The sequence below is a fragment of the Apium graveolens genome, chromosome 9, assembly GCF_009905375.1.
Source record: "Apium graveolens cultivar Ventura chromosome 9, ASM990537v1, whole genome shotgun sequence".
In the NCBI taxonomy this organism is placed as follows: domain Eukaryota; kingdom Viridiplantae; phylum Streptophyta; class Magnoliopsida; order Apiales; family Apiaceae; genus Apium; species Apium graveolens.
Genome location: NC_133655.1, coordinates 67,263,718 through 67,286,671, shown reverse-complemented (window position 1 = coordinate 67,286,671; position 22,954 = coordinate 67,263,718). Strand labels below are relative to the sequence as shown.

General features: G+C 36.8%; 1 protein-coding gene across 1 annotated transcript; it reads right to left on the bottom strand.

Annotated features, from left to right (window-relative positions):
• Positions 1-8,262: 8,262 nt before the first annotated feature.
• On the bottom strand, positions 8,263-22,619 carry LOC141683528 (protein HASTY 1-like). Its single transcript, XM_074488266.1, has 22 exons — positions 22,338-22,619; positions 18,743-18,844; positions 18,139-18,282; positions 17,974-18,054; positions 17,811-17,880; positions 17,605-17,675; positions 17,366-17,529; positions 17,221-17,292; positions 16,867-17,101; positions 16,705-16,767; positions 16,312-16,599; positions 15,434-15,544; positions 15,170-15,296; positions 14,766-14,935; positions 14,576-14,677; positions 11,844-11,947; positions 11,462-11,756; positions 11,099-11,340; positions 10,105-10,608; positions 9,684-9,978; positions 9,385-9,568; positions 8,263-8,646 (listed from the first exon to the last, which is right to left on the bottom strand). Exons 1-22 carry the CDS (start codon positions 22,446-22,448, stop codon positions 8,570-8,572), a joined length of 3,612 nt encoding a protein of 1,203 aa, XP_074344367.1. The 5' UTR covers positions 22,449-22,619; the 3' UTR covers positions 8,263-8,569.
• Positions 22,620-22,954: the final 335 nt, after the last annotated feature.

Sequence of the window (22,954 nt, the reverse complement as noted above, 5' to 3'; positions counted from 1 at the left end):
ATGGATTTGCTGGAGTAGAATGTCCTGTAGAAGGAATAATCAAGTTGCCAACCACCATAGGTACGGAACCAAGGCAAGCAACGCAGATGTTGGATTTTGTGGTAGTAAAGGCTAGTTCAACCTATAATGCTATCATGGGAAGAACAGGGATACATGCCTTCAAGACAGTCCCTTCTTCCTACCATTCAGTCATGAAGTTTCTCACCCGGAACGGGATTGGAGAAGAGAGAGGAGATCAAAAAATGGCTAGAAGCTGTTGTGTGGCCTCTTTGAGGGCAGATGGAGTCGGGGGGCAGGTTCTTCCTATTGAAGATATGGATGTCCGAGAAAATGACGAGAAGAGAGGAAAGCCAGCAGAAGACTTGGTTTCGGTTCCTTTAGACCCCGAGAATCCTGAGAGGATGACTTTCATTGGAGCCACATTAGAGGAGCCCCTTAGAGGGAAGTTGGTGAAATTTTTGCAAGAAAATAGTGATGTGTTTGCGTGGTCAGCAGCTGATATACCAGGCATAGACCCGGAGCTGATTACCCACAAGTTAAACGTGGATCCAAGCCGGAAGACAGTGAAACAAAAGAAAAGAAATTTTGCCCTGGAAAGACAAGAGGCTATAAAACAGGAAGTAGAAAAGCTCTTAGAGGCTGGTTTCATTGAGGAGATTCAATTTCCGGAGTGGTTAGCAAACCCTGTAATGGTGAAGAAGGCTAATGGAAAGTGGAGGATGTGTATAGACTTCACTGATCTGAATGATGCATGCCCTAAAGACTATTTTCCGTTGCCAAGGATTGATACTTTGATTGATGCCACTGCTGGGCATGAGATGCTCAGTTTCATGGATGGATTTAGCGGATATAACCAGATCAAAATACATAAGGATGACATTCCAAAGGTATCATTCATTACTGACTTTGATGTTTATTGTTATCTTGTTATGGCATTTGGTCTTAAGAATGCAGGAGCCACCTATCAAAGGTTGGTAAATAAAATTTTTAAGGACCTTATTGGTAAGACTATGGAAGTCTATGTTGATGACATGTTAGTCAAGAGTCTAGCAAAGACTGATCATATAACCCATTTGAGGGAAGCTTTTGAGGTTCTGAGGTACCATAAGATGATGTTAAATCCTACAAAATGTGCTTTCGGAGTAGGATCTGGAAAATTTTTGGGATTGATGGTCTCCAAGAGGGGGATAGAGGCTAACCCTGACAAAATAAAGGCAATCCTAGACATGGAACCACCAAAAACCGTCAAAGATGTTCAGAGGCTCACAGGAAAGGTTGTTGCGCTAGGACGATTCATCTCCAAGTCAGGAGACAAGTGCCTGTCATTCTTCAAGTCACTAAAGAACATCAAGGACTTTGTATGGAATGAGGAAAACCAGAAGGCATTCAAAGAGTTAAAGAAATATATGGCTCAGGCCCCGTTGTTGGCCAAACCATCTTTGAATGAAGTTTTATTCTTGTACTTGGCTGTTTCAAAGAGCGCCTTGAGCGTGGTGTTGGTTAAGGAGGAGCTGAAAGTCCAGAAACCCGTATATTATGTCAGCAAAATTCTGCATGGTGCTGAATTGAATTATTCAACTATTGAGAAATTTACTCTAGCCTTGGTAATGGCTTCAAGAAAACTGCGTCCTTACTTTCAGGCTCATCAGATTGAGGTGCTAACAAATCAGCCACTGAGAAATATCATTCACAGTCCCAAGGCAAGTGGGAGATTGATTAAGTGGGCAATAGAGCTGGGAGAGTTCGATCTCAAGTATAAGCCGCGAACGGCAATAAAAGCCCAGGCGCTAGCTGACTTCATGGTGGAATGTACCATACCCAACCAAGAAGTCGGGGGAAGGAAGATACCGTACCGCAAGATAAGGGAGTCGATAATGGGGACAGAGAGGAGGATGATAAGGAGAAAGAGTATTGGGTTCTCTATTTTGATGGAGCATCAAAAACAAACTCCAGTGGAGCAGGATTGGTATTGCAAAGCCCTGATGGGTTCTTATTTGAGTATGCTATGAAGCTAGACTTCCCAACCACAAACAATGAGGCAGAATATGAAGCCCTGATAGCTGGCCTTGGCCTAGCTGGGACACTTAGAGTCAAAAACCTAAAGGTCCGTGGAGACTCGAAACTGATCATATCCCAGGTAAAGGGAGAATTTGAGGCAAGGGATGATACGATGGCTAAGTATGTCCGCCTAGTAAGGGCTGTGATGACCCAATTTAATGAATGTCATGTTGAACACATTCCAAGGGAAGAAAATGCTAAGGCAGATGCGTTATCAAAGTTTGCTTCATCTGAGATAGAAGAAAGTTCAGGAAGTGTGTACTTCCGTGTTTTGAAGACACGAAGCATAGATGTTAAGCTTGTGGCTCCCATAGGCCTGGGGACGTCATGGATTGATCCCATCAAGGCTCACATTCAAACCGGTTGGTTGCCAAGCGATGCAACTGAAGCACGGAAGTTAACTGTTCGAGCACTAAGGTACTCTTTGATAGATGGGATTCTGTATAAAAGATCTTCCGTGGTTCCTTACTTGAGGTGTCTCAGGCCCGATGAGGCACGCTTGGCTCTTGAGGAAGTGCATGAAGGTATTTGTGGGCAACACTTGGGGGGCAGGGCCTTGGATCATAAGATAACCCGTTTAGGCTTCTATTGGCCAGAAATGATGGCTGATGCCAAAGAATATGTGAAGAAGTGTGATCGCTGTCAGAAGCATGCACCAGTTGTTAGAGAACCCCCCGAGATGCTGACCTCTATCAACTCGCCTATTCCCTTTACTATGCGGGGGATGGATATTCTAGGGCCTTTCCCCATGGCCACGGCACAAAGAAAGTTCCTGATTGTAGCCATTGATTATTTCACCAAATGGATTGAAGCCAAACCTTTGGCCAAGATCACAACCAAGCAGGTTGCACAATTCCTGTGGGAAAATATTATGTGCCGGTATGGAATTCCCCGTATCCTAGTCACCGACAATAGAACACAGTTTAACAACGAGGAATTTAAGAAGTATTGTGAAGAAAATGAAATTGAGTTACGGTTCACCTCTGTGGCTCACCCGCAAGCCAATGGGCAAGCGGAGGTAGCAAATCGAATAATCTTGGATGTACTAAAGAAGAGGATCGAGAAATCAAGAAATAATTGGGTGGATGAGATACTTCCAATATTATGGGCCTATAGGACTACCTGTAAAGTCACTACTGGATCAACCCCCTTCATGTTGGCATATGGGGCAGAAGCAGTTGTTCCCATGGAGATATCACATTCTTCTCCAAGGATTCAGGCTTTCAATGTTGGGGAAAATGAGGAAGGACAAAGGTTGGCTCTGGACTTAATCGATGAAGTGCGAGATGGGGCACATGCAAAGATAGTAGAGTATCAGAAGAAGGCTTCATTCTACTACAACCTAAGGGTTAAAGAAAGGTTCTTTAAACAAGGTGACCTAGTCTTGAGGAAGATAGAAGCTTCAGGGGTAGGACAGAAAGGGAAGCTTGCCCCGAATTGGGAAGGGTCGTACAAAGTCAAGAGCGTTCAAGGTAGAGGAACCTACAAGCTAGAGACAATGGATGGTTTTGAAGTCCCAAGAACTTGGCATGCACAAAACCTGAAGGTTTACTATGTGTAGGGCAATTGAATATGATTCTCACTTGTCTGGATGACAAGTAGGTTGAAAAGCACCTTGAAGCTTTGCTTGCATAGGATTTTATATTCCAGTAGAATTTACATTGTCAAGTTATTATTGTTAAGGGTCGAACCCATATTATGTAATCTTTTGAAAAACCAGACTTCAAATTGAAGAGTTCGAAATTATTTCAACTTATGGATGTTTGAGTTGTGATAGTACTTGTGTGGCCAATTAGTTCAAGTTTGAATGCATATTAAAGTATCGGAAAGATAAAGGAGAAAGATGCGAATAAGGAAAGTAGCATATAAAATAACCCCGAAGGATAATAAGTTTTGATACAAACAAAAGTCCAGACATAAGTTAAGGATAAAATTATAAAATGAAAAAACTACTCCTCCATGCGGGAGCCTTCATTCTCTTGCTCCTTATCAGCACCTTCAGCATCCTTCGCAGGAGAAGCGGGAGGAGAAGCAGTGTTAGGATCCAAGATGCGATCATCTGGCTGAGGGGAGTTGAAGAGGGCATCTATGATGTCCTCCGTCTCAGCCTGCTCAGGACTTATAAAGTCCTTAGGGTCGACTAAGCCCGGGTACCACTCAGAAACCGCCTTTACGGCCGCATCCCATCCCTGAGTAAACTGTAGAGAATAAAGACCCTCATCATGAATCTCCATGAGATTCTTAAACTTGTCAGAATCCATGTAGTCATCAATGAGCTTATCCTTATCGCTCCTAAGTTTCACCAGCTCGGAATGAGCCTTAGCCAGCTCCTCCTTCTTCGTGTCCAGCTTCTTCTCCAGGACCTTGGCTCTCTCCTCCCATTTCTTCATCTCCTTCTCAAACCCATCAGAGTTACCCTTCCAGGACCTAGCCTGATGGAGGGCCTCCTGGAAGTAGGTGTTACTCTACAAAGAAATATGAGTTAACACAAGTTTGTTGAAATACGAGAAAGTTGGGATTCAAAGAAAAAAGAAAAAAGAAAGTTACCGCAGCTTGGGCTTGAGTTCCCAGAAGCTCAATAGTCTCGATATCACTCCCCGTAACAATGTCAGTAAAATCGTGGGGAGTGATGGAATGATACGACCAATCCTTAGCATGTTCGGTGGATCCAACCACCGTATCGCTCCTCCTGAAGCCCCAGTTAGGCCTGAAGGAATGTGCCTTAAGTGGAGGATCCACATCGTCCCCCGGCTCGACCACCGGGACGTGGGGCTTAAGGAAAGAAGGACCGTCAGGCTTGCTCCTGGGGTCCCTGTTTAGCTTGGCCCTCTTCTGGCGGCCAGACTCCCCTTCCTTGGGCCTGTTGACGTTATTGATGGCCTCGCAAGCTGAAAGAAAAAGATAGAAGGAATGTTAAATTGCAGGAGATAAAATGTTACAGTTAAAGGGAAAGAAAAATAGCTACCCAATTATAAATTTACCCTTATCACTGGCCTGAGAGAGACCAACTTTCTTCAAGGAAAACTCCTCTAAGAGGGTCCAGGTGTCTGTTTTCCCATCATCTGAAATTAAGGCTTGATAGGCCACCTCCTCCTCATCAGATAACCTGATGCTACCTGGACTCCCATCTGACACTTTGCAAAAGGGCCTACGGAAGAGTGTGGCCCAATCACCCCCGGCCCAGGTCAGCCTAACGAACTCATCCCTCCATTTGGGGTTGTTCTCAACTATGGAATTACTATCAAAGATATGGGGGATTTTGGGCCGTTGACGAATTAAAACCCAACCCGGTTGACTCATGGAGCTATTATAGAATTGGAAAACTTTCCTAAAGACAGCTACGGAAAGAGGAAAATTGTTTCTAAGACAAAGGACCATAAAACAGATAATGTTCCTCCAAGCGTTAGGAGGGAGTTGACAAGGGTTGATTTGTACATCAGCGAGTAAGCGAGGAATAAATTCATGAAATGGGAACCTAAGACCCGCGATCAGGGCTCCTCGATAAATAAACAAGGTATCCCCCTCCCAGTTACATGTCCTATCCCCAGGGGCGGCTGGAGTAATCCTAAGATGGGGTGGAAGTCTATACAGGGTGTTCATGGACTCGATTCTACCATCTAACTCATGAAAGGTGTTACCATGGTTATACGAATCTAACTCAGATAGAGAGGGATATTCATCACCTCTAGAGTTAATCATATCAATTAGGGAAGTATACGGAGATTGAATTTGAATGTTTGTACCTCTCTTAGAAACATTCATCTTCTGCAAACGAGCCAAGTCACGATCCGTCATTGATATGCTTCAGTTGAATGCTCGAAACCCAGAAAAACTTGAGAAAGGTGGAGCTGCGGTGGCTGAGGTCGCCGGAAATCGCCTTCTCAAAGGGAGAACTCTAGAGAGAATTGTGAGAGAAAGTATGAGAAATATGAAGTGAAGTGAGGATTCTCACTTCACACTACACTTATATAAGCGAAAAGCTCGGAATACGAGGCGTTTTTAGGCCCATGTAGCCAGGCCCAATATAAAAAAGCCCATCTACAAGAAGTATCAGGAATAATATAGAAGCTCCCATGGAAAATGAAGGGTCGAAAATCGACCAGAATTTTAAGATGTTTCGATCAGAGTCCTAATCGACAAAGAAGAAAATTCTGATCGATATTTCATTCGATCAAAAGGGAAGAAATCTATTGAATTCGATCAGAGTCCTGATCGACACAAAAAAAAATCTTGATCGATATTTCATTCGATCAAAAGGGAAGAAATCTATTGAATTCGATCAGAGTCCTGATCGACACAAAAAAGGATCCTGATCGATATCTCATTCGAACAAAAGGGAAGAAATCCATTGAATTCGATCAGAGTCCTGATCGACACAAAACCGAATCCAGATCGATACTCCATTCGATCAAAACGGTAGAAAGCTACCTAGTTCGATTAGGATCCTGATCGAAATCGATCAGGAATCCTGGTCGATTCTGCCCAGATCCTGGTCGAAGGTTCAACCGACTAGAATGTCACTTTGAAGGATAGTTCGATCAGAATCCTGATCGAAATCGATTAGGAGTTCTGATCGATTCTGCATAGATCGTGGTCGAAGATCCAATCGACCTGAGTGTTACTTTCTGAGCTAGTTCGATCAGGATCCTAATCGAAATCGGTCTGGAATCCTGATCAATTTTGTATACATCCTGATCGATTTTAAGCCGGAAAATTGAGGAAAATTCCAGAAAAATAAGGAAATTCCTTAAAATATTTTCTGAAAAATGTTGCTATTTTCAGAAATTAGGGAAAAATCCAGAAAATGGATAAATCCCGGAAAATTAGGGAAAATCCAGAAAGTTGAGGATAAATCCCGGAAAATTAGGGAAAAATCCAGAAAATTAAGGATAAATCCTGGAAAATTAGGGGAAATCCAGAAAATTAAGGATAAATCCTAGAAAATTAGGGAAAAACCCAGAAAATTAGGGAAAAATCCTGGAATTAAGGGAAAAATTCCTGGAAATTAAGATAAATCCTGAATAAAAGGAAAAATCGTTGTAAACGTGTAGGTCGCTCCACACTTTACACAAAAAACGAAACCCTGTAAGGGAATAAATGAACTTAACTTTCGCGAAATCTTATACGGTTTCCCAAAAGTTGGGGGGCAAATGATAGGGATAAATAAATCATGATTACATAATTAAATATTACAGTTTGGGTTGTAAGGCCCAATAAGAAGATATATGACATTCAGACCAGAAAGGTTAACATGTTGATCAGGCCTGATGGGCCAGATCAGGCCTGATGGAACAAAGAAGGCCCAACAATCCTGATTATTTATTAATTTCGTAATTAATAAATAAGGGAGAAAAACAGCTATTAAGATAAGTCCTAGTGGGGATATAAATCCTTGTAGATTGGCCTCCAAGGAACCTCATGGGATAAGGAATCAACTTCCTACTCCCTAGGACTCCTAAGTTTATCCTAATTCAGAGACTTGACCACCAAGTCTCCTATACCAAGTCCAATTCAAGGACTCCCACATCTATATAAGGGGTCTCACCCCACAAATCAGAACTACGTTTTTTGGCTTGATTCTCTAATTCACAGAGATACGTAGGCATCTCGTAAAGGCAGAGTTAAGCTACGAAACACGAGAGCAACCATTAAAGGTCTTGAGCTCCCGTACCTTAGTAATAAATACAGCAATTATATATATTAGTTTTTTATCCATAACATATATGATGAAAAATAAAATAAATTATATATTTTATTTTTTTTAAATAATGGTTCTTCACGATTCTCTATATAAGAGGATATTTCATGGAGACCACGTTTTTGTGAGAGACCATGAAAGCAACTTATATTCTGCAATCAAAACACTATGAAATATATTATTTTGTGAAATATGTTTTATTGATATCACTAATTCATTAAAATTGTTAAAGATCATTTAAGTTTAATAAGTATAATATATATATTCTGCAATTTAAACAAATATTCTACAAACTAAACATTTTTCGTAGAATAAAACATTTTGTAATATTCTAAATGCAGTACATGCATAATATTCAAAATTTTGAATATAATAATGATCTTTGTTGAACATAATTCACAAAATAATACATTTTGCAATATTTTTATGCACGATTTTAGTTGCAGAACATAAGTGTCTGGTCTCCAACAAAAACTACTTGACACATATAGAGTCAAGTTTATATATCTAGAGAACTTTTATTGATTTTTGACCAACGGAAAGCATGGGATATATGTAATGAGAATTTTGACAACAGCACACACAGTAATTACACAAAAAAAAAATAGTGTACAATACTTAAATGCTGTTAACGCTCCACATCTGTCATTCTACGTATTATACTACAATTCTGTTGATCTCTCCTCCACAAACTGAAAATGAGCCTCATCTGCCATGCTCCATAGTCCTTATCTTGCTAGACTAGTAAGTTGTAACCCTTTGTAATAACTAAATTCTGTCCCTGTACATGCTAACAAGTTCTCAAGAAAACCTTTACATAATTGCTGCCAAACCAATAGGGCCTTCGTCATTTCTGGGTTCTGGAGCAGAGAGCAAACTGCGAGGCCTAGCTGAAAATGTTAGGAAACAAGGATCAGTAATAAAGCCTGTGAAAAAGTACTTTCCAAAAGATTTCCAAAACATAAAGGCGCCAGTGAATTCACAAACAAACCCTCCAAGTACAGATTGAACTTGTAATGCTAAGCATCACTTTCGTGGATCCAGAAATTCTTTAAAAAATTGAACTTGTATCGCATGTTGCATTACAAATCAGCCCTACAGACTATATACTTGTGGATAATAAGTAAACCTTTTTGAGACATGCTTCTGAAATTTCAAGGCAATACTGTTCTGCAATATCTTGATATCCTTTTTTTAGGGAAGATATATTTTTTTTGGGGCAATACAATGATATTTCTTTATGTAAAATTTCATCATCTATATACTATCATGGCTATATCTAATATATATATATATAGCAAATTATCCAGAGCCAACATGGCTGGGATACACCAGCCATTTCATTGAGGCTGCCGCAATGTTTTGCGGCAGGTGAAAGCTACTGCAATGCATTGCGGCTGCTGTGTATCCCATCCAACGATGGCTGGGGATAAGTTGTCATATATATATAACACAGCTAACTGCAGAGAAGTATTGACAGGACTAATTAAAAACACCTCAGTCTTAAAATTGCTTTCCGACAGCCAAGAAAAACAAAGATCCAAAATATAGGACGAAAGCGCACACACACACAGAAACACACACATTTATTAGTTGAGCAGTAACAAAAACTAGATGTCAGTGCTAACCCGAAACATTTGTAATCACTCCAACACTTCTCAGATTAGCAAGAGCTTTTAGTTTATTTCCTGTAGCTAGCAACAACAAGCTCCTCATATGTTGCTTTTGTTCCTTGGGACTGCTTGTCTTTGCTAAAGCTTCTTCGAAAGCAAGAAGATCTTGAGGGGTAATGCAGGGAAGGGAGAGTAACAACTGTAATAATAAAAAATATGGTTTGCACACAAGTGCAAAGACCATTAAATATTTAAATTGCAATCAAATATATTAACTATACTTCAAATTAAACTACTAAAGAAATCTCACCAACCTGCCTAGGTGCTGGGTCTCTCTCCGAGAGATACACAAAGATTTCACGGCAGAGACCAACAAGCTCAGCACTGACATTTTTGTTTGAATCAAATTCCAAACTACTAATTATGGCATAGAACAGATCCTTTGCAACAAATTCACGGAGTTCAGCATTACTAGATGACACAGCCAACAGAACAATAGATCCACAAAAGGAAGAAACTTTAGTCACAGCTTCACCGTCACCCCACTTAAAGGTGTCTAAAACAATCTGCAGTGCCAGTAAAGCTAGGCCTTTGTGCTTCAAAAGAAAACTGCATTTAAAATACAATTTTGTTATTCAGAAAACAGAAAACATAACTGTCGATTCTTGCCATTAATTGCAATTTAGTATCAAATTGTAGATGAAATCTTCTCATGAACAATAAATCCAGGCATACGCAATCATAGAACTGGAGGAAAATGCATCCAATTCTTTGAGTGCAGAGACTTCCACCCGACTGACATGCCCAGACTGCTCTACTAAAGGAAGACCGGTATTTAATCCTTGGGAAGCCAAAATGGAAAGGAGTGTACAGATCTCACGAGTTAAGCCTCGCAGTAGCTTTTCCTCCATTACTTCCACTTTTAAGTCAGAATCTGCAGGTATGCCAAGATGATCTGGAACTTTTGCTCTACCTTCCTGTAAAAGACTTGACCATGAACAGCTAAGAGCCTGCTGCGAGTACAAAAATATTGGATGCAAAAGCTTTTCCAGCCACAACTCCCACATATCTGATGGGCAGCATTTAACTAAGGGTATATATATTGAATGGACAAGCTGCCTCATATGCCTGAACTCCATTGATTGTACATTCTCCACTAAAGCCAGAGCTACAAAATGAGCATCCATTGTTTTGAAAAATGAATCCCCAATGGTTGTTGATAGGCCCAGTACGTTATACCTAGTTTGAATAATATATCACAAATTCATCAGAAGTTGGATAGATGCATATTAAAGAAATGACTTTATAAACCCTACTCTACATATATAATATTTATAAGAGAAGCATCACATATACTCTTCACAATTATTATCATATAATAATAGCACTTCATCTATACAATCATGAAATCGAGTCTGATCAAGCATAAGCTCCATCTTTTAAGTGGTAACATAAATTACAAACAAGAAACACATTGCTAAACAAGCAATATAACACATGTTCCTTCCCTGTCTTACCCCAAAGAAAGAAAAAAATACTTTTATTGCATTTAAAAAAAATTGTTAAGGGTTCAACAAAGGCCCCATAGGTTATTCCTTCAAGATCCCTGTAGATTATTGCTTCATGACCCACACTGCTCTGCCCATCATCATGACATTTTTTGACAGGTAAACCAGCTGTCTTTCAGCATTAAAATTCTAGAAAAGCATCTCAAAATTATAGAACATACCCGCTATCTCTTATACCCTTCAACCAATTCCTTATATCAATTTCATTTGACTCTGCAGAGCCTTCTTTATTAGTGTCAAACTGAGAACCATCAATAAAATTCAATGCACTCCTAGACGATTTGGGTCCTTCACCAAGAAGACTTGTCCGCTCAACATCACTCATAACCATTGCAGCTTTCATATCTCCAGGTAAAGCTTGAATGACAGGTTGAGACCACAGAGAATGTATAGCTCGAAGCAGCTGCGAATCAAAACATGTCATGATTGGAATAATTACATTTTCCAAATGAAACCGGATTAGAGAAAAACATTTGGAGGAAATATGAGAGTATTTTACCATTTCCTTAGAGAAGCAAACTTACTTTTAAAAGAGGAGGCAGCATCCATGACAGATGAGACGCCATAGGATGACAGGGAACATTATTTTCTGCTGAAGTGTTCAATAAACTTGAACTGCCTTTTCTAGCACCACTCCTTTTAAGAGCCTTCTCAAAAAATGTTACCGTATGGAATAGTGACCACATGAACTTTGTATCAGAACACAAGCGAACCAAACCATTTGGATCAGATAAAAACTCATTTTGCCATTCAATCTGTATCCACTGTTTGCTCAAAGGCTCGAGCAACCACACTAAAACTTCTTGCTGCTGTTGAACCCTGCATTAGAATCAGAAGCATGAAACTAACTACTATAGGATAAATGAAAAAACACAGATTTAAATGAAACCCCTAGTAAGTAGTTACCCAGCAGCAGACGCCATAATAAGAAATGCTTCCCCTAGAAGATTATGCTCCCCGCGAAGTAGACCACCTTCTTTTTGCAAGTAAGACATTGTATCCGCTATTGCCTATAGAACAGTGAAAAGGAAAGTACATGAAGATTATACCAGCTACAAAACTAAACTTGTATGAGTGCATGGGTTTGACTTGATGAATATTATGCCATAGCTAACTAATTTTGAATACAAGAGATAAAAAAAATGGACAAAAAATAAAAACTAAAATCAGATTAGAAATTACAAGAAAAAAACTAAGGTCATCCAGATAGAGGGACTATGAGAGTAGGAAAATAAGGTCTAAATTTTGCTCATTTAAATGGGATGACAAGATTACAGATCTATAGAATGAACAGAACTTGAAGCATGATAATTATAAGATTATAGATAATTCTACCATTCAAGAATTACCACCAAAATTCCTTTTTATATATTATCTCATGGACTGTTGGGGGAACGCTGTTTCAGGCATAGATAGAGACAAAACTATTATTTTACTGTTCCTGCTTTTACAATTTAAAGTTCTGGGAGGTTTCTTATCTTCTTTCCCCTAATTTCCTTCTTTTAGTAAAGTATGAAGATATACATACACACATATATAGGGGCTGGTTCAAGGAGAAATTGTGGTAAAGAAAACTTAGAAACTTATTTTGAACATGTTAAACTATAGTGCGGTAACATTTTTGAAAGTGAATCCAAAACTATGCCCTTTTGCAAAAAAAAAAGGTGACATTGTTGTATAGAAGTGAAACTCTTGTCAGAATGGGGCTCAACGTATTTGTAACTAAGGTTCAATACATCTGCTAAATAATAAAAGTAGCAAAGTTTTTGTTAATGACTGGAAATTTCGTATAACTTTAAAGGCCTAACCTAAGATTCAACAAATATATATATGTTAAACCTTAATTATGCATGTAGAATTAAGTATCTGAATATTTCAACCCATGGTAAGAAGGTTAAAGTAAAATAAATCATAGATTAAATTCATACCCTGATTTTTGAAAAGGCAAATTTCATATGAATTGCAACGTCAGCGTTGAATATAATTTATAAAACTCAAAATACATATAAATTTTACATGTATATAAGGTTCAATCCATAATAACTAAGGTTTCATTTTCTAAGGTTCTCCATCTAGGAAGCACGGGTGCTGATGCGGGTGCGGGTGCAGGGATACGTTGTACGGGGATACGTGAATTCGGAAAATTTCAAAATATGGGGATTCGAGTGTGGCGGGATACGGCATAATATAATATTTATATTTATATATATATAAGAAATATGTATTTTAATTTAATAATTATTAAAGATTATTTTAAATAGATGTATTTTTTATGGAGAATAATGTATAGTACAAAAAGATAATTAACTTAAGAAGAGATGTCCTGTACGTCTTTATATTTAAATATTACTATTAACTGAAGCATGTATTAGAAGTTCTCCACTCAATATATATAATAGTCTATTGTTTACTAGAACTTTGTGCACTCTACATGACACCCACTAAGAGCATATGCACCGGTTGCAAATTTAAGTTGATACATCAGCTTAATTGCTGCTGTGATGAAAAAAGAGAATGCAGAAGGCTTTTTGCAACTCCATCAAATTTTGATGGACCGTCAATTCATTAAGCAGACCATTGATTTTTAATGGAGTAGTTGATGGCCATCAAATGATGGGGCCAACTAATTGGAAGAATATCTACTACTATTCTCCTGTTTTTGTTGCTAAAAGACAGTATACTGACTAACATTTTTAACAGTTATAATTTCAGATTTTACCATACATTTTTTTCTTATAAATAGCAACAATAAGTATTTTATTTGTAACATCAATTTTTTCACTCATATTTTACTACATATTTTATGATTTTTTATTTTTTATAGTTAAAAAATGGGTTATATTTATAGTTAAAAAAAGAATACTATTTGTGGTACCATTAAATAATAGAGCTGAAGTAAAATATATATTATTTAATCTATATTATTAAGTAAGATAGCTAATATTATGTATTATTTACCTGATGAATAGTAATTGATGGATTGATGGAGTTTTGTGGGTGCACAAAAATTGTGAAAAAAAATTGATTTAGTGTAAATCGTAACCAACGCCATTGATTCAATTGATGAATTGATGAATTGATTGAGGAAACGGGTGCATATGCTCTAAGGCACTGACTCACTCAACACATACATTATCTACAACTTCAATACTTTATTTATTTTTCTCTTCTTCCAATATTACATACAGTGTGTGTATAGATAGTTGTTTCTGAAGAAAAGTAGAGAGAAGATGGCCGGAGATGGAGGAAGACACCACGATGCATGCTCCCGATGTAACTCTTGTTTATAATTAGGGCTCAATTTGATTTGGGGTATAAATCTTATTTTATTTACACGAAAAATTACAAAAACTACCCCTGCCGTATCCCTCTCCCTTGTCACCAACGAATCCCCTCAGAAAAATACTGGGATATGCCAGGTGGCACACCCGGCCACACCTGGCCTCACTCGAACCGCACCCAGTACGCAATTCGGTGCTTGGGTGCCGCACCCGTGCTACCTAGTTCTCCATCAACAAAGTTTCTATTGAATCCATCCCCTATATATATAAGTAATAACTTTTACCCACAAAAAGATATATCTGAGTTTTTAATCCTTGCAACACACAATTAGTATTGAACACGAAAATGAACTTCACCTTCATATGAGGAAGAAGGCTTTTCCCAGCTGTTTTGGCAATTCGAATAAATGATGTGCATATCTGCAATCTTGCATGGCGAGCCGTACTTGTTGCAGGATCCTGTAGTGTTTGGAAAAGTTAGACTTGCAGATCCAAGCAAGTGTCTTGTGAAATTAGCTATACAAGAAGACTACAGTTACAGACAGACCGTTACAACAAAAGGAAGTGAATTTAGGAGCTCGAACAGCTTATGTACAACACTTCCCACACCATCAGCATGGTACTTTAAGAAGGGGCCCATTGCATCTAAATAGTGCCCAAGTAATTCCACAAACGTTGATTCAGTCCATTTCAAATATAGGAGTTGTTGAAGTAGACCTGGTAGATTAAGTAATCAGAAGTATCAGCATGGAATTAGAAACCCAGACCCTTTAATATGCATGCATAAAAATTCAAATAAAGAACTAAGGGATGGCCTAGGGGCGGTATTCCCCTCCATGACAAGGTTATGAGTTCAAATCATTACTCTTTCTCCTCTATACTCAAAAACTAATAAGTATATTAAAATATATGTATTGTGCCCAAAAGAAAAGAAAAAGAATTACAGTATACCTTCAAATATTCTGCCTAATGAAACTTGCATCTCAGACTCATTATTGTTATAATCAGTTGATCCATCATAAATTACACTTACAACGTTGTCTAGAGCAAATTGCATGCTTTCCATTACAGCAAAATTCTGCAGCAAAAAAATGATAAAGCACATCAATGGATTTTGAATACAGCTACATGTTAGATTTTTTAATACTAATGAAGTTAATAAAGAACTGTAACAAATAAATCATGATAAGGAATCAGAAAAGACTGGAACCAAACCTGAGCAGTTGGATCAAGTAAAATAGCATTAATGATCATTAAAATTTTCTCAGAAACCTTAGTAGCAGCTATGAGAGGCTTGCTAGAGGCAATTAACCGAATCAACTCTGTCTGTATTGAGAATTTATTGAATCAGTACAGAGTTTATAAGACATGAATAAGAAGAGTTCATCAACACCTAAAGATCACAATAAAATGCAAGCTTAATTTATTTCTTATAATTTAATTATAGATAATCATAAGAACAAACACAATCCTGACAGGAGCACTACTGCTAAAATGGTAAAAAATTGCTAATTTTGAAGCCTCTCATCTAAACAAATAATTTTCACTGCCATGTCGCAAGCTGATCACTTCTAATTAAGCTGAATATGTAAATCTTAACACCAGATGCACTAAATATACAAATGCGATCCATCATTTATTCTGAACATGAAATAGACAAACAATATGTTTACCAATGTTTATATGGTTTACATTTACAACTCACAAAAAAATAGTGTTTTTTATTTTTTTTATGTTCATTATATTTGGTCGATACTCTTTAATTTAGTGAATCAAGTGTCGATATTAGGAAGTTCTAAAATTTGTAGGGAAAATGGTTTGTGTTTTAACACAGGCTTATGTATATACATATATATATACATACATACATATGTTGTCACAAATCTACACAAGACAAAAACTTCTAAATTATTTTAAGATGCCAAAATGATCATAACAGTTTCTTGTAATAAAAGAGAAACCTTGTTCAGAAAGCAGAGAATACATTAAAAAGGACAGACAGATAGTAAAAATGTACTACTAAAATCGAGTACCAAATGATAGTGACAGATAAAACTAAATTATTGTTAAAAGCATAGTCATGGAAGACTTACCAGTCTTGAACGGTACTGACTGAATTCTCCTTTCCCCTCAATATCATCACTCCACAATTCCAGTGCTCCAATACCATGTGCCGTTCCAGAATGTACTCGTTCTTTCTTGAGCATGCGCTGAAAAGAGATTTCAAGCATAATGCTATAGATATCTTCTGTAAGAAAAGTTACTATATTCATCTTCCCGTCGTCAGCTTGTTTAGGACCAGAGCTCAGATTGTTCAATGAACTGTCTGCAGATGCCTGTTGAATAACTTTTGGCTTGGATAGTAAGTCGCGTAGCAATGCCTGCAATATTAAACAAACATAAAACATGTATAAGGACAAATCTACTTATAGTTATACTGAACTCCAAATATATAAATTTGAAGAAGGAAAAAGTGGAAATTATACCAGCCAAAAGAATAAAGTCTGATAGTGCAGTTCTAGCTTAAAATGTTGAAAATATCCCAGCATCTGAACAAGGAAAACAAAGGATTCGAAAAATATAATTATCCATGAATTTAATTTATATAAGTTGTTCACAACTGTCTGAAGTAATGTGCATCCATATACCTGTTGAAGGTAGAAAGGAATTAGTGTGCTGTCACCACTAATACATTTTAAGTTATATGTACCCAGGGACACCATACTCTCAGATATATATTCAAAATACTCAAATTCACTTTCATCAATTGTAGCAGCATGAGATCCAGTTCTGCTCAAGAACTCTCTCGACACATTCATCAACACCTGAACGACACTACTAATTGCAGAGTCAAACTCAGCATCTGCATCAACAGGTCGCTTCCTGCAAACATGAAATACAAGATTCAGTTACCTTTAGCTGAGATTACCAGACTCTGTATATATTTCACATACAATGTTTGATAAGTCCAATAACTTATATAGTTATAGTGTACGGTGTACCTTGAGGAGACAAGCTTGAAAAAATCACATGCATGAAGACGGAAGTCAGGCGACGAGAGTAAGAAGCTACAACTGGAAGAGAAAAAAATGGAAATATTAATGTCAAAATCTCAAATAATAATGCTTAATAAAATAAAATAGGTACCCGTGAATTATCCCGTATTTTGAAAGATCAGGTAGAGGTGCCCAATCCGCATATGCATTGATAGCATTGAGAATAGATGTTACCGCAGCTGCGTGCTGTTTGGCAGTGTCCATCTGTTGCCTACCTGCTTCACTTAAAGCAGCTCCAAAATGCCTTTCAAGTAACTTTCTTGCAAAAAAAGCATAGATTAGTTTTTGAAAAATCATTCTTAACTAGGGATAATAATGACCAGGACTTACAGAGTACAATAATGGTAATATTTCAGGCAATGAATCGGTTAGTCCACGTAACAATAGCCTTCGCCTATCACCTGAGTTGGAATATAATTAGGGACAAAATAAATTCAATATAAATTCAATATCTTTCAATGATTCTTTATGCAATATAAAAGAAGACAGCAGAATCAAGCATACGGATAACAGTAACTCTTGATTAAACTATAAACCTTCCAAGTCTTCATTATGAACTGTGATATCTTCGGGAAGCCACCTCAAAATAATCGACACCAGCTCAGCCTACAAAAATTTATCCAAGGAAATATATATACAGCTCCATAACTGAATTTGAACAGAATATAAATCATCAAAGATTGAAAACAATTAGATTACTTGGAGAGGACCACTGGTGGAAAGAGACACTAAAGAAGGAAGAAGTTCCTGCCAAAGACTCAAACCTTCTCTCCGGACAACCTGCAGCGGAGATAAAAAAAATGTCATCAACTATGAAATATACTAGCAATCACCAACTTTATAAAAACCAGTAATCTAAAAAACCTCGGCAATGAGGGCAGCTGTCTGACTTTTCAAAGCCCAAACTTCACAAGGGCCTGCAACTTCAGACAATAAACCAATGGCAACATTGGTGAACTCTCTTCTTTCAGTAGGACTCAGCTCATCCCACCGTAACCGTACTACATGCTACACAAAGGAAACTAAAGATGTAAGATAGGTGAAATCTCAGAAGTTAACAGATCTAAGATGAATCTAAGAATTTGGTAAGATACTCACACTATCACATTTAAGAAAAATTAGAAAACTACAACTCACACAAGAATCGATAGCAATTATATAGGTACACATTTTCATTTTTAATCTAATGTCTATAATTTACAATATTAATAAATCAGGGATGGAATACTTAAAAAGGCTCATGGGACACTTTAAATTATTAGAAAAATGGTTCCTTGGATAGAGTCCTGCAACTATCTTAAAATTGCTACTGAACTAGCAAAATTTTTATTTATAATTTCCCCGTAAAACACCAAAAACAAAAAAAAATACAATAAAGAAGTGCAGTCAAGTTCCCCCACTATCCCTCAACAGATCTCGCACTGATGATACACAAGAAATAGAAGATGTACATAAGCACGGAGCATACTTGCATCAATTTTAATGCATGAATACGAATTTCGGAAGACCAATCCTTTTTAACTAATAGAACAGATGTATTTGCCAAGACACGCACATCGCCAGCTTTTACCTGCAAATATTAATAATAAACAAATAAGAAGAATATAGTATATACTATATATACTATATTTTTAAATTGTGATTAGAATTGGGGGGAAAAAGTTTGTACATAAAGGGAGTAGAAGACCCGTGAAAACTCGTGGGGAACAAGAGATCCTCCCACATTAAAGCAAACATATTCGAGTGATGAACACCCAGGCATTGTGATGCAACTTACGTATTACATGCCAAAAGGGTACAAAGGGAAGGCACGCTATCCATATGGAATATAGGATCATAATCAGGACTATTAATTAACTTATCATTTATTCATTGTACTTTATTTGGTTATAAAAACATTACATTTTAGATAAAGTCTAATAAGAAAATATAGACAAGTAGTACCACGAATATAAATGTCTTACTCCGGTATTTGTATTAATAGGGAAGAGTTTATGGCATCGCTAGCAGGATCACTATGGTAAATTACACCCTAGATGAAAGTATGGAACATAAAGATGCAATAGTTATTTTAATTATTTTTTAAACTTGAAAAATGTTTAAAAATTTCTTCCAAGAAAATGGAGTTAAGAGAGATCAAATTGACGGAGAGAATGTGTCAATGAGGAAGGGGGAGGAATCAAGATAGAGGAAGAAAGTTGAAAGCATTTCATTTCAATATTGCTCGCTTGCATAATGCTTTTAATTGCATTAAGAAAAGGTGATATCCTACACCCAAAATTATCTTTCAAACACAACTTGAATAAAATAAAATCTGTAAACATATTAAAGCATGAGGTCTGGCATTCCTTTTTGGGCCAATGGGGGAGTACCAGTACCACCAATTCGCCAAATACGAACACATTAACAATTATGTATCGACACTAATAAATTTTAACATAATCAACCAGAATCAGTAATTTCATCCTCTACCAATATATAATATACACACACAAACACACAAATAACATCATTGCTCTAAAAATCAGCTAAAGGCGGCCAATTAATCAGCACTTAACTGGTAGGGAAAACACCTCAATTTGTGAAAAAACGGACATATAGGGTTTTTTGAAAGAAGGGGGTAAATCAGGAAAAGAAAATTGGGGAATATAATGAGAAACTTAACTCTAACTTTGACAGAACATTTATGTGTATATGCGCCATACTTACTTTTTCGAACATTGGTAATAGATACCAACTGACTGAAGTTTACAATAAACAACTTTTTCATATTTAAACGCATCCAATTATCCAATAAACCGCTAGAAATTAAACTACCCTATCTGATACCAAACGAAGAATTAAAATACTAGTTTGTATTTATTATATATTAATATTTAGATATAAGTGTGTTTTGTTATTAATATATATTCTATTAAGACCATTCTAGATTATATTAGTAGAATAAAATATAGGATTTTTTCCTTTGATGAGTTATGGTAGTTTATCCATATAAGTATTTAGTTTTAAGGAAATTACTTGGCATCCAAGTAATAGTTATTTATATAAACTCATGTAATCTTTCATTATGAAATAGAATTGATTGATTATTGACATTGAGAATTGTTTCTCTCTTGTTATGGGTTGCGATCCTAACAAACTTCTCTTCTGCGGTTAAGAAACCCTAGGATAGTGATTTTTCTTCGGTTGCATCACCTTAGGCATGGGTTTTCTGCGGTTAATCCACATTATCTATCCCTTTACTTGTTTTTAACCCTTGTCCTGCATCAAAGTGGTATCAAGAGCCACCGTTCCTTCACAAATCTTTTATTAAACACCTTCCCTACAAAAAAAAGTAAAAAGAAAAAAACTACCAACAGTCCAAGCAACTACTAGAAACTGCTCAGCAGCCTCCGACGGCCACCAGCAGCCTCCGGCAGCCACCACCAGCCGCCGACAGCCACCAGAAAGCCTTCGCCAGCCACCAAACAGCTTCCAACAGCCACCATCAGCCACCAGAAGCCCCTGAATATTTCAGAACATGCAAAACAGCCCCAATCCTTATTTTGACAGAATGGATACTGCTAGCAAAGTAAACAACCGTCTTGATAAATTTATGGATCAAAACAATCTAGGGCTACAAAAATTGGAGAATAAGCTTGAAGATTTGGGTTTGCAAATGCAAGATGTGCGAGCAACACTAAAAATAATTATGAAACAACTTGGTGTGCAACATAATCCTCCGCCTCCACCCGTAAAACCTCCATCTCCAGGTGAAAAAACTAATATTCTTGAAACTTCTAAAGTTCAGTGCATCAACATGGAAAAACAAGAGGTTGAGAAGTCGTCCATTCAGTGTTTTAACATTGAAGAAGAGGTAGAGGAGGTAGTTAAAAGTGAAAAAGCTGTAAACCACAATAACAACATCGTCAAAATATGTTGCTTTTCTAGGCCTTGACAAGATATTGGCAACAACTAACACATCAAAATTTTTTATTTTGTGTGTTGTTACCGAAGATCTGGCTTATGGAGTTGGAATTCGAGGTCTTCAAGTGCCATGACACATCTCTTTGTTCGTTAATTCTCAAATTTTATAAAACTCGTGGACGAGTTTTTTTCAAAGGCGAGGAGAATGATACCAAACGAAGAATTAAAATACTAGTTTGTATTTATTATATATTAATATTTAGATATTTTTGTGTTTTGTTATTAATATATATTCTATTAAGACCATTCTAGATTATATTAGTAGAATAAAATAAAGGATTTGTTACCTTTGATGAGTTATGGTAGTTTATATATATAAGTATTTAGTTTTAAGGAAATTACTTGGCATCCAAGTAATAGTTATTTATATAAACTCATGTAATCTTTCATTATGAAATAGAATTGATTGATTATTGAAATTGAGAATTGTTTCTCTCTTGTTATGGGTTGCGATCCTAACAAACTTCTCTTCTGCGGTTGAGAAACCCTAGGGTAGTGATTCTTCTTCGGTTGGATCACCTTAGGCGTGGGTTTTCTGCGTGGGTTTTCTGCGATTAATCCACATTATCTATCCCTTTACTTGTTTCTACCCTTGTCCTGCATCACTATCTGATTAATTGCTAGAAGTTAACCCACTGTCCTAGTAATCATTAAAATATCTATATCTACATAAAAAGTGTTTTCAAACGTACAAGCTAATCAGCTCATTTATATAAGTTATCCGAAAAGATGCCGCCGCAAGGTCCACAACACAATCTGACATCACTCAAATATCAACTAACTTATACACACAAAAACAAACCACAACAGTCCCTATATCCATCTAAATCACAAAATCAACAAAAACACGACAACATAGTAAAAAAGATATATATACATTTACCGATACCATATCCGATTAACTGCTGCTATAATTTAAACTACCAATCTAGCAATCATTTCAGCATTTACATGTACATAAAAACACACAACATATATACAAATGAAGCTCATTTATATAATTTTATCGAAATCAATACAAGTAAAATCCGATGACAATCGCTCTACTTTCAACATACATTTTAGGCGAACAAGCAGAAGAAGGGAAAAAGATATACCGATTCGAGAAATGAAACAGCAGCTTTACGAGTATCGGGAGGACAGTTCCACTCAAGTACAGCCACTATAGCTTGAGCAACATTTCTTGCTGTATTAGTTGAATCCTCCATCCTAGGGTTTCAACAACCTCAATCACACCAATTGTTTGTATGTATAGAAATACTGTGTGTATGTATACGTTATATAGATAGATAGAGAGAGAGGAGGGAGGGAGGGAGGGGGGGAGAGAGACCAAAATCAAATCAAGGGTTTGTAAAGCAGGAGGAGAAGGGGTGTTGGGTAGAGCTTTATGTTTTTGGGGTTTTAGCCATCATATAAAGGGTCCGTTTTCGAAATTTTCGGAATCGTGTTCGAATAATTTAACTTATAAATTGGAATTTTTTTATTTAAATAAATTAAAATAAATAATTTTTAAATATAATTATCTTAATTTTTATATTTTAAATTATATTAATATTTAAAAAATATATTTTAAAAAAAGAATTGAAAAAAAATGAAAAATCAAAAATAAGTTTAAAAAAAGTAAGTCGTTACTAATATTTAAATTATCATCTTATAAGTTATAAATTCAAGTTATAAGTTGGGTCGATAAACACTCGTCAGCGGGCTTATAAGT

Bases quoted from the DNA above. Each gene is read 5' to 3' on its own strand.
- LOC141683528 (XM_074488266.1), bottom strand. From the start codon at position 22,448: ATGGAGGATTCAACTAATACAGCAAGAAATGTTGCTCAAGCTATAGTG. The intron at 15,297-15,433 runs GTTTGGTTCCAG...TTTTTGCTGCAG, and splicing joins TACTTGATCCAACTGCTCAG to AATTTTGCTGTAATGGAAAG. The intron at 9,569-9,683 runs GTTGGTGAGATT...TTATTATTACAG, and splicing joins GAGACCCAGCACCTAGGCAG to TTGTTACTCTCCCTTCCCTG.